The sequence below is a fragment of the Barbatula barbatula genome (genome assembly GCF_947034865.1).
Source record: "Barbatula barbatula genome assembly, chromosome: 2".
NCBI lineage: Eukaryota > Metazoa > Chordata > Actinopteri > Cypriniformes > Nemacheilidae > Barbatula > Barbatula barbatula.
The window spans coordinates 24,073,522-24,085,891 of NC_136767.1; the positions used below are offsets into that span (position 1 = coordinate 24,073,522).

The 12,370-nt window shown below is 37.8% G+C and overlaps 2 protein-coding genes across 2 annotated transcripts in view; one reads left to right on the plus strand and one right to left on the minus strand.

The window, feature by feature from the left end:
- Positions 1-8,382, minus strand: part of ssh1a (slingshot protein phosphatase 1a) — a 30,138-nt gene extending 21,756 nt beyond the window's left edge. The window contains exons 1-2 of the mRNA XM_079480909.1: positions 8,033-8,382; positions 4,107-4,144 (exon numbers count right to left, since the gene is read on the minus strand). Coding sequence (XP_079337035.1) covers positions 4,107-4,144; positions 8,033-8,107 — 113 coding nt within the window. The 5' untranslated portion in view covers positions 8,108-8,382. The remainder of the gene's footprint in view (positions 1-4,106; positions 4,145-8,032) is intronic.
- LOC306908340 (D-amino-acid oxidase-like) lies at positions 7,870-11,706 on the plus strand. Its single transcript, XM_079481124.1, has 11 exons — positions 7,870-8,916; positions 9,159-9,360; positions 9,516-9,630; positions 9,718-9,794; positions 9,997-10,062; positions 10,205-10,259; positions 10,490-10,594; positions 10,668-10,747; positions 10,896-11,013; positions 11,117-11,215; positions 11,341-11,706. The coding sequence occupies exons 2-11, from the start codon at positions 9,167-9,169 to the stop codon at positions 11,470-11,472; spliced, it is 1,041 nt and encodes a 346-aa protein (XP_079337250.1). The 5' UTR covers positions 7,870-8,916; positions 9,159-9,166; the 3' UTR covers positions 11,473-11,706.
- The last annotated feature ends 664 nt before the right edge of the window (positions 11,707-12,370 follow it).

Consider the following 12,370-nt stretch of genomic DNA (forward strand, 5'->3'; position numbering starts at 1 on the left):
TGGAACTGTAAAACTAAAGGGATAGTTCACCATTGAAAATTCTATCATCATTTTCTCACTGATGTAATTCCTGAATGGCTTAGTTTCTTTAATAGAACACAAAAGAAGATATTTTGAAGAATGTTGGTAACCAAACAACATTGGACCAGATTGACTTCCATTGTATGGCTATAATCCATTGACATTACTTGAAAAACTTTCTTTTCAGTTCCCCAGAAGAAAAAGTCATATACAGGTAAAAATGAATGACAGATGTTTCACTTCTGGGCGAACTATCCCTTTAGATTATACTTGGGTTCATTTAATGAGAAATGTTCATACTGGAATCTGCAAAATGACTAAATGTATTGACTTTTGATTGCATACTTGGCAAATTTGAGCTCAGTTTCTGACAATCTTGAGATCTCTTCTGAAACTCTTGAAGACATTTGCGAGATTTTTGGGTCATTTTAGGGGAAATATTTCAGACACTTTATAGACGCATCAAATGTTTCCATTGGATCTCAAATGTCATGGTGGTCTAGGAAAAATAATTGAGATATTAAACAGATCTCGTCTATTAATTATGGGTTTATACATCTGTTCTGATGCAGATTTTGTTTGGCTTAAATAAAATGCTGCATCAAAACCAGAAACTAAACACAACAACATTGCCAAAATAACCTACAGCTAATCTGAAATGTACTAGAGCAATAAGCCCCAAGAAGCAGTGGGTAACAGTGCATTTTATAACAGCCAAGGGCGTTAACGTGTAGCGGTGTTATAAGATGCACTGTAACCCACAGCTTCGTGGGCCTTATTGCTTTTATAAAACGGTAATTCCATATGCTTGGCAAGGTTTCATACAATAATGTAAATAAAATGATATTTATGATACATGGTGCTGTCAGCCGTTATAAATCGGGGAATTTTATAACGGCTTAGAACTCCGCTCAGCCAATCAGAATCAAGAACCAGAACTGACCGTTTTATTATGTAAAATTTGACTTGATGTCATTTGAAATAATAACCTTTCTGCAACACAAATGGGCAGAAGTACATAAATGAATTAATAAATGTAGCTATAATTTAATAAAATATAAATATAAAAAAACTTTGACATTCTGATTCAAACAGTGTCTCTGAAATTTGTAAGTGATGGCATCCATCAGCTTTTCAAAATCCATATGTGAAGCCCTGCACGTATCGACTTCAGATTCTTGCCATAACACATCTCATATCTTCACGCCATTTCAAGAGAATATAAGACAGGTGGGCCTTAGGTAAGCTTAAAGGAATCTGCTAGGTTCAAACGCTTTCCAACTAGCCATTCATTGTGTAACATAGGGTGTAACTCCAAAATTCAATGATCTCATGCAGGAACGCAGGTCTAAACGTGTGCATAAACAAAATAGAGTACATCACATACTGGGAACCTGCCCGTCACTAAAATGACAGGTTCTGATACTTGCACAACAACAGATACAACATGATTATTACAAAACATCCATGCTCGTACCAGAATCTCTTGTTTAAGGTAACAGCATGTGTAACAACGATCCATAAAAGGAAGGAAGGAGACAGGAACCGGCAAACATAAAACAACTTTTAAATGTATAAATATAAACCTAAATAGACAGTAAGTATAAAGTAAGTCCTCACGAGGGACTGCCGGCGACACACACAAACCATAACTAAAAGCCAGGCCTGGCCCTCTCTCACTGACGGTCCGGTCGCTCGTCCTCTTATGCTCCCGATCTCCTCCGTGATACGAGATCATTCATGCACCGGCCTTGAATCACGTCCCTCCTACCCCACTACGGCATGTTTTTCTAAAACAGTGAATTTTAAAGCGTTTAGATTTTTTTAATTTTGAATGTAAATCCTTCATCAATGAAATTGCTCTTTGTGCATGAAGTTTTGCTGATGCATCTGTTCTTATGTTGATTTTATTAAGCTCCATGCATCTATTTCACTAGTGACTTCATCCTAACCTTGTTTTTCCTCATTAAAAGTGGATTTGTCCTACATGAGCCTCTAGGACATCCTGTTCCCACAACAATCTTTTTGTTAGTTTGCATTATTGTGGACAGAGCTATGATCTGCAGAGTTTTGGATTTGGAATAAAGGTCATGTATAAGTTAAATGGAGCTACTATTCTTGTAGCATCATGACAAATACAAAGGACCCCAAAATATTTGGGCACTTATGTCAGAATTTACACAAAGTGGAAACAAATTATTGTAAATCTCAGCCTTAAAGTAGATCTTACTCAGTCTCTCAGATCTTACAGTACGTCTATGCAGGTCATACAAACTATGGACATGTTCCACAAAGATTGACAAAAAACATCAAAATATTTATATTTATTAAAATGATATGCTTTTATTATTTTAATTGTGAAATTTGTAATCTTTTTGCAAAATGTTTAGCTTAAAAACACACTCTTTTGTTCAAACAAATGCCACTTTTTCGTCTAATGCAACAATCATAACTCCCTATTAAGTATCTAAATATGTTTTTGAGCCAATGTGGGTTTTTTTAGCACTGTAAGGAAATTCTGCTGAGCAGAGAGGTGCTTGGGGAATAGAGTCTTATCTGTGGTCACAGGAAAATACGAAAATCAGACACAGCCTCCATTGTGTTGGCAATCGCAAAAGCTGGAATCCCAGACTCCTTTTCTCATATCCTGTTTTTACAGAAACCTTAAAGCACTGAATTCTGTCCTGATCACAGGGCGGAGGGACAGCATCACAAAATGCACTTAAAAAGTGCACGGAGAACAACTACTTTATTATCATTTAAAATAACCATATGTAGATCCCTTTTGTAAAGCATGACGGACAGACAGTATTAGTGAGTTTTCGATCAGGTAGCCTTACTGGTCCACTAGCTCGTCCATATTTTTAGATCAAATCAAAATAAAGATGGCAGTCGTTTCTGTAAAGTACACATTATACCATAACTGGGGAAATAGTGTGTTTTGATTTTCATGTCATGAGCAAAATGATGTTAACAATAAAAAAAAGATCACAATTGCTTTACTGTAATTTACTCAACGGATTTTCAACTCTACATCCAACATATCAGCTATTTCCTGAGCAATGTGACCTTCAAGGATGTCATGTGACCTTTAGGATGAGAAATCTTTCTCTAGACATCCTCTTCCTTTACAAGCACCCTGACATTCCTGGCCTGTTATTTTGTTGTTATTTGACCCTGCAGGACTGTAACTTAGATATCTACATTGAAATAAAGATGAAGCTACATTAACAAACTTGACAAATGGACAACTTTTCTCTTGAAACTTTTCTTTTGCCATTACCTGTGAACTAGATTCTGAGTCTGAAAAGACTGAGACATCAGTCTGATCCCTAAGGACACAAGCCCTAATTTAGAAGACCCTAAAAAATCGGTAAATTGAAAAACCTCTTTCTATGGAATGCCGTATCTGACAGAAGCAAAGTAAAAAACTGAAAAGTCGACTCATATACAGTATGTTTGCGGTAGTTTCAATCATAATTTAGTTTTGATATCCTGATGCATCACAATGTTGATGTAGCCTAAATCAGTAATATGATCCCAACCATGAGTTTTCTGATCTGTTGCACCACTAATGTATTGGAATGTAAATCATATTGTGAGCAAACTGATACCAAGCCCATATAAACATCGCCGCGTCTTCGGTCTGTCCTTAATTACAAACAACCTGACATCCAAAAGACAGCTATGTATTAGGAATGATACAATGCCTGAAAGATGTTTCCATTATATTAAACCCACTTGACCTCACATAGGATCTATAGAACTGGAAACGCAATAAAACCTCTCAATGAGCATCTATAAATGTAATAGAACCCACTCTGGCATTACAGCCACGGTGAAAGTAGTGATCAGACGACTGGGCTCAGATAACCTTGATTATATGCGTTACAGAAGAACCATATCTCAAACGCGTCTTAACAGCAGGGTGCGATGAGAACTCCTCCTATCATACAACTGGCAGACTCTTCATCATCTGCTCCTGACAGATTGATGCTTGTGAAGAGACACGGACGTCCATTCACTGTTCCCATTTCTTACACACATATACAAAACAGATATATAGTGTATAGGTCAAAAATTACCTCTGATTCAGCCGCCGCTCATCATCACTTCCAAAGTCCTGGCAAAATGTTGAAAAAGAAAACAGAGGTTAGTTGTCTACACCACCAGTATTGAAGCATTTAAAATAGAAAATGGTTGTCCTGTTGTAAACACCCACAATATAAGTTTACCTTACAAAATCAACTATTGTCAAAATGTCAGCACAATCTGGGCTAAACAACTTAGACGCCAGAATTTTCCATAGTTTTTTCCAAAATCCACAACCTCACCCAACTTAACAGTCTGGTTTATGCTTTCCCTCTTGATCTCAGCTAAACATCCCCACCAATATTTCTCTGTAAATGCACAGTGTTCTAAATTTGCACCCTTTACACACATTACAAGATCTGTGCGTCTAGATAACAAAAAGGTTAATATTTCACCATTCACAGTAGTGTCATACAACAAAGAAGAAATGTTCTCTCCTAACCCGCACTTCTCAGATCTCGAACAGTGCGACCTAAAGAAACAGGGCCTTGAAGATAAAGTTTCATCATAACAAAGAGTGTTTTTAAAAAAAGTTCCTCATTGTATGGGAATATGACAGCCCCAGTTATTAGGTTACAGAGAGTCGAGTGTGCCGTGGTCAGATGTGACGGATGCCTGAAGGGGGAGAAACCGTGTCCACATCAAAAATCGGTTGTGGCAGAATTTGTCACGTCACAAAATCGGTCTCTATATGGAGAAGGGGGCTTATTAAAATGTATAACAAGGGGGATGAAGTGTGGAAACAATGAGATTTCTAAAGAGAAACATGTGTTCTGAAGGTGTGAATCTTTTTGTGATGTATTACAATTTAAGTGGATGAACAGAACGTGACACATAAGGTGAGGAGAATATCGGTGGATATGATAAAGACTTAAAGGAACAGTTTAGCTGAAAATGAAATGTATCTCTTCATTTGCAACAACTCGAGGGTGAGTAAATGATGAAAGAATCTTTATTTTGGGGGTGGAACTGTCCCTTTAAAGTCATTGTGTAAAATCGATAATTTTATACCTGATATATTTCTGAGTAATACTACATTTACAACGATAAACAAAGGGGGTGGACTTGCACAAATGTTTTGGAATGGGCTGAATAATCAAAAGGGTCACAATAGGACAAGAGGAAGGAGGATAAGAGATAAAAAAGGATGTAGTGACATCAGTCCATCAGGCAAAGCTTACATTTTGATAAAAACTCAACAATAGCTTTCCTCAGAATTATGTGCACCAGTAAGACCAAAACGTGAACTGCGAAAGCAAGGGGAGCCATGCTGAATGTTGACCTAAAATACCACAACAGCTTTCCTAATCAAAGTTAAATGGATAATTTCCTTACACAAAGTTTTAGGTGAATTGATCACCTTTTGTACTATTATAGTTTAGCAAAAGAAAAATAACAGGAAAATGTGTGGTTACTGTAGTAAAAAGTTCATTTTTGTAAGGGTTTCCACACGTGTCACCCTAGAGATGAATATTGATATTCATCAGCATGATTTCACTTACATCTCAATCTATCAAAACCTGTTTGCCTCTCCTTTTGCTGCTCATTCTATCAGTCAACCTGTGTCTCTCTCTCACATTTTTCAATTTCAAGGTACTTTATTGCCATGATTGCGTGTTACAATATTGCCAAAGCCTTGAACAAACATTGTCTTTTGTAACAGAAGTACAAACATTAGTGTAAAATTGAAATAAGGTGCCAAGTAAGGAATAAATACAGAATGACATAAAATAAAGTATATGCAAGTACACAAATTAAACATAAATTAAAACATGTCCATCCTTTTTTCCTTCCCCATCCATCTCTCTGTCTCTCTGTGTGCATGAAATAGGATGACATCACTGCGCCTGCATGTGCTCAGACTGTGTGTATGAGATGTGCTGTGAATTCTAAAAAGTGTGCATGTCCTCGCCCGCAAATATATTCTGAAGCTTTATGGCACTATTCACAGATTTCAACATACTGCATAGAGTATTATTGAAACAAATAAATGAACCCGATCCTAAAATTTTGACCAACATGAAATGCGATTCACGCCTTGAACTGCATGAATGTAAATATGAGTCGATCTCTTCATAATTCAATCTCCATCCCAGAATGTCTTGTGCTGTCCCTTTCAAATGTGCACAGCCAGTGCCCCCTACTGGCTGTAACCTTCAAAATGTATTTCTATGACAACTATGACGTCAGTGGAACTATTATGAGGGTGGAGTGCTTTAATGGAGGAAAGGCAATTTAAAACCTAAAAGGAACTTTTAGAAAATGCAGCTTTCTGACACCATTCAGGAAAAACACATGAGATTCACGAAGAATGAACAGCAATAGAGCTCTCCTAGTGAGTCTGGTTAAAAAGGTTTAAACAGGAGGTCTTTCATTGCATGAGAGGAGCTTAGCTGTGCCAGGGCACAATGACTCAGATTTAAATGTCTGTGGAGCAGAAATACAGGCCTCAGGGGGACAGACCTTCGCACACAAAGACCTGACACTCATTATGGGCTACTTGTGTTACAAAAATTGACATCTGTCAAATCTGCTGCACAGTTACAGTAGCAATGTGGAAACAGACATATAATGCAGTGGGTTAGGAGAATGTGTGAGAGCACAAACCAGATTAGGAACTTAATAGGAACGGTGTTGCAGAGCATTTCTCTTGTTGGAATTCATTGTTTACCCGCTCTCAAAATGTCATGACTAGAGTTGCACAAACCTCTCCAATGCACATGACATCAACAATGTGTTACAGATTTTTAAAACAATACCCCATATACATAGAAACATTGGCACACTCTTGTCTGTTTATTTAAGAATTGTACACCTCACTTAAGAATTGGCAGGACTTCCATGAATATTCCTGGGCGTTTATGAATGGAAATACATTCTATTTGGGGTTTGTTCCCCAACATGTGATATTTCCTTTAAAATTGTAGGACCACAGATTGTATAGACGTCTGGCAACAAAATACAAAAGTGTGTGATTTCACTTAATCTGGCAGGGACTTGAGATACTTTATAAGGTAAGCAAGGGGGCTTATGGAAATATATGTGTAGGTGGTATTATATTTCTATAGAATTCCTATCCATTAACTATGTTCTTACAATATATTTGTATTATTAGTTCGTATTCCTTGGCGTGAGTATAAAGTGTTGCAACTACAGTATAATGTCAAGATTATAACTGTCCCTTACAAAATGAACCATGGTTTCACTACAGTCGTCGTAGTTGAATTATGGTATTTCTAGAAAAACCATATAACCACAAATGTTACAATTGTCTCACCATAGTAACCCCAGTTCAACCACAAAACACGTGGCATCAGTCAGCAAAAAAAAAACACTAGTGGTTCCTATAATTTATTATTTAAAAATAAACCATTTATTGACTGAACTGATTAGGATCAAACTCCATTACATCCGATCCCAAATAAACACCGCTCATCCCTGTCCGAGATCCTAAGGGCTGAGAGACTACCTAAAACAAAACATCTTTCAATGCGAACGATCAAGACGGCGGCATATACAGTGCAAAAAGGCACAATGTTAATTCCGACCTCTTTTATCCGCTGTACAAACACACACACACGGCGAAACGTTTAACTTTACCGTTTCACAAAGCATGCATGCATGCATGGCTTATACTAAACCACGTGCCAGCTCAAACATCATAATACACAATGACACAGCGTTGCAATTCAACTGTCTACACTGCAGTCAAGCTCAATTGTAGTTTACAAAGTCGTTAGCAGTATGTCGTATGATGGGTCTGTTTGCATCGCTTGCATTTCTCCATCAACCCTAACGGCATCCCGCTAGTTAGCCCTACAACCGGAGACGTATTAGCATCGGGCCTACACGATTCATGTGTGCATTTTGTAACGTTATTTCTGTCATTCATCTGCGTGTCGTGTTTATTTCCGCTTACCTCCCCCGCGGTGGCGGTGCTGGAAGTGGACGCGGCGCTGGGAGTGGGCGAGCGCTGCAGGGTAACCAGAGCCATGGATGAAGATCTACCAGCACAACAGCCAGTCTGTCACAGGCTAAAACCCCACTAGCGGATTTTCCCCTAGCAGTAACGCCAGTCACACGGGGATGGTGTCCAGTCCAAACGCTTGAAGGGACCGCTGTTAGAAAGACATTGTTGTGTTTGTGGCGCTGGTTCCGTTTTGACATGAGCTGGATGATGATGATGATGATGATGGTGGTGGGGGTGGTGATGATGGTAGTGGTGGGGCACAGTCACTCACTGCCTTATCGTCTGCTGCCTTAGATGCTAGTTAGTCAACTCATGGGTATAATATAATGTCCATCCGAAACCTCCTGGTGGCGCGGGGAGAAAAACAAATAAAGCTTTTACATCTCTTCTTCAACAAAGTATTTTATGCGTTGCCTGGGTTTCTAGAAATCAGATTAAAAAACTTTTTTGCATTTCAAGCTCAACGTTAACAAATAAAGTTTGGTCACGCTTAATCGAATGTTAGATAAAAGCGTTTATGTTTAAAGGATAACATGTTATTTATACAACAATAATTATAGTGCGTTTATAAACAATATAAGATTTAAGTGAATTAGATGTATTCGTTCTCGTGGCTCGATATGGACTTTACTCAACCAAAAAGCAACGTGCGAATAGCGCCATCTCTAGAACGTATTACGTCAAGGAGTTGCGTAATTTGGAAAAAAAAGTTAATTTGTCAATTCTGGTGCTAAAGTTATCTGCCGTTGGATTGCTTCTGTCAGGAGAGAAGAGGCCAAGAAGAGCATTTCGTCATTTTCTTTGGAGCAAACAGTGGAAATACCACAATTTTGGTGAGTAAAGTAATGTTTTTATGAATTATGGACCATTACACAACATTTACATTGTATTCATTTGGCAGATGCTTCTATCCGAAGTGGCTTACGTTGCATTGTACTTAACATTAGAGTGTAGTACTAGACTATGTGCAATCCCCTGGGATCAAACCCATGACCGTGGCGTTGCTAGCGGGCACTGAGCCACAGGAAAGCAGAATCAACAGTTTCACATTAATATTTTTCTGTACATTCTGCAGACGAAGAGATGAAGGTGTGTGTGATTGGAGCTGGGGTCATCGGCCTGTCCACTGCTCAGAGCATCTATCAACACTTCCACGACAGGGTCACCCCTCTCACCATAGAGGTGTATGCAGATGTCTTCACGCCACTCACCACCAGCGACGGGGCAGCTGGACTCTGGCAGCCATATCTCTACGACAAGGGGAACGTGCAAGAAACGTGAGGGTCGAAGATGTCTAAATTGTTCTTGAGTTTCTCGGATTCAGATTTCCATAAAAATGTCAAACAAATAAAGCACGTCCTTTCAGACAACATGACAGTATATGATGTAGATCAAGTGTATCTTTTTCAGCTCTGCTTTTTAATTTTCTCAGTCAATGGAACAAAGAGACCTTTGACTACATACTAAGCTGTCTGAGATCTCCAGAATCTGTTAAAATGGGAATCTTTCTCCAGTCTGGGTACGACCTCTGTACTGATACTGTACCGGTGAGAATATTCTTACAGGAATGTTGTCAAACATGAAATGTATCATTTTATAGCTGAAAAAAACTAAACCTTGGTCTTCTTAAACAGGACCCCTCATTTAAACACATTGTGTTGGGTTTTCGCCAGCTGACTAAACGTGAACTTCAGATGTTCCCTGGATACAGGTTATTTTATTTATTTATTCATAGTTATTGCTATAATTTGATCATGCTGTTTCTGCACAATATCCATATCATTTTCTTTTTCCCATTTACTCATTTATTCATATGATAGATAGAGTAAAATGAAATTGATTTTAAAATAAAACTTAATTCATTGAAATGCAATTTTACTTATCTACATTTCCATTTCGCCCAACCCTTCCAGCTATGGGTGGTTTAACACTACTGTCATGATAGAAGGAAAGACTTACCTGCCCTGGCTTATGGAATGGTGAGAGATTACTGTTATCTAATCAGTAACTAAAATTGAAGTGTGAAGAAATTGCATACATGTAAGTTTTTCAGGTCTAACAATGATTAACGTTAAGACCTGGGATGAGCATCTTAATACATTTATGTTTTTGGTGCTACAGGTTAAAACAAAGAAACGTCACGTTTCATCACAGAAAGATTGGTTCATTTAAAGAGGTTTGCACACTTTCATTTTCATTAGTGAGGCAATGAAAAAAACAGTTTTCAGTCTTGCACCAAGGTCACATAACACAAGATTTGTTAGATTGAAATAACTGTCAATTAAAATTATACTGTGTGACAAATCTGTACTTTTTCCAATGTTGTGGCACTTGTCGATTTAGAAACCTCGTTTTTGTCAAATGCATGTTGACATACTTTCACGTAAACTCCTCATCTATCTCCAGTTGGCAGACAGTGGTGCTGATGTCATCATCAACTGCTCTGGTCTCCGATCAGGTGAGCTGCAGCCTGACCCTGATCTCCAGCCAGCCAGGGGTCAAATCATCAAGGTGATGTGGATTGAAAAAATTTTATCAAAATTTTAGACAAATGATTTTCATTTTAGGTGTTGTGCATCAACAGGTAGACGCTCCTTGGTTAAAACACTGGATTACAACAAATGATTTCTCATCAGGTGGTATTTCACCCTACATCATACCTGGGTAAGCTTCTTTATCCATGAAGATTTGGAAATAGACAACTATAGAATGTCAAACATACGGTGTTGCTCTTTTATCCTTTTAAATGCATGAAAATGGTCTTAGGAGTGATGCATATGACCTCAGATGTACAGTAAGTGTGTGTCTGCAGGAGCTGTCTAGTCACTGTGGGTGGATTATTTCAAGTAGGAAACTGGAATAGGCAAAACAGTTCTGTCGATCATAAAGAAATTTGGGAAGCAGCATGCAAACTTGAGCCAAGTCTACAGGTGCGAGCTCGATCGATCTGTTGTTTCACTAAATGTGTCATGACTAATCTATTAATGTTTCAAAATTTCCTATGAGCGTGTCAAATCTACTTTTCTTTCTCAGCACGCACGGATAGTAGAAGACTGGACTGGTCTCAGGCCGGCACGCAGCAAAGTTAGATTGGAAAGAGAGACCATACAGTCCGTACCAAACTCCTTTGAGGTGCTCTTATTATACTTAAGATGTGATGCCATTATTAAAGTGAGATTTGTATAGATAGCCAAAAAGTCTGATTTCAAGATTCTTTCGTCAAAAAATATCACCATACTATGCATCATTTACCAAAGGTCATCCATAACTACGGACACGGAGGATTTGGAATAACCATCCATCATGGATGTGCTGAAGAGGCTGCTCGAATCTTTGGAGAAATGTTGGAGCAGAAAGGCTTGCTAGCACACTCGAAATCACGTCTTTGATAGACCTGGGCATCTGCACAGTGTTATCTCATCAGACATCGGCAGTTTTCTCACTAATCTGATAATCATTGCCATACAAATTCCAAGTGATAAAAGATAACATTAATATATATTTTTTAACTAGTGTTTTGTTAACAATAATTTGTCTGTGGTTAAAATTTGACAAACCATAAATTAATTGGCAACACTTTTCTGTTTAAGTATTTAATAAAGAGTTAAGTGCTATCATGGTTTATTTAATGTTTAGTGCTTTATTGTTACAGTAAGATAATAGATATCAAACCACTGCTGAGGCCAATAAATTGACTTAAATTAACCAAATCAAGACAAAACAAGCATTAAAAGTAGCTAAAATTAGGGGTTAGCTCGGATTGGAGATCCAGTAAATCAGAGATTATGTAAGGAAAAACATTGCTAACATTGAAGGTAATAGTTAATGATCCACCAGGGGAGAAGTTAAATGTGTCTTGTATTTTATAAATTATTATTAGGAAAGTAGATAGTAACACGGTATGTGGAATGATTGCTTACAGAATATTCAAGTTCTGTGAATGCAAGACACAATTTAATCCAATATAAAATAACACACAGGCTTCATTACTCCAAGACAAAACTTCATAAAATGTATCCTTCAATTTCAGAAGGCACCTTGTTTCATTCTTTGTGGTCTTTCAGTAGAATACAACCATGGAATCGTATTTTCAAATTTCTCTCAAATGTATATTCCACTAACATGGAACTTGATCCTTATGTTGGTCTTTTAGGAGCAGAGAACGCCTCTAGCGAATGGCACCAATTACAGGCCATTTCGTCTTGTATGATGCTTGCGAAAATACTTCTATTACAGATGTGGAAACTAGATTCTGATGAGATGTGGATCAGAGATTTGGGAAATATG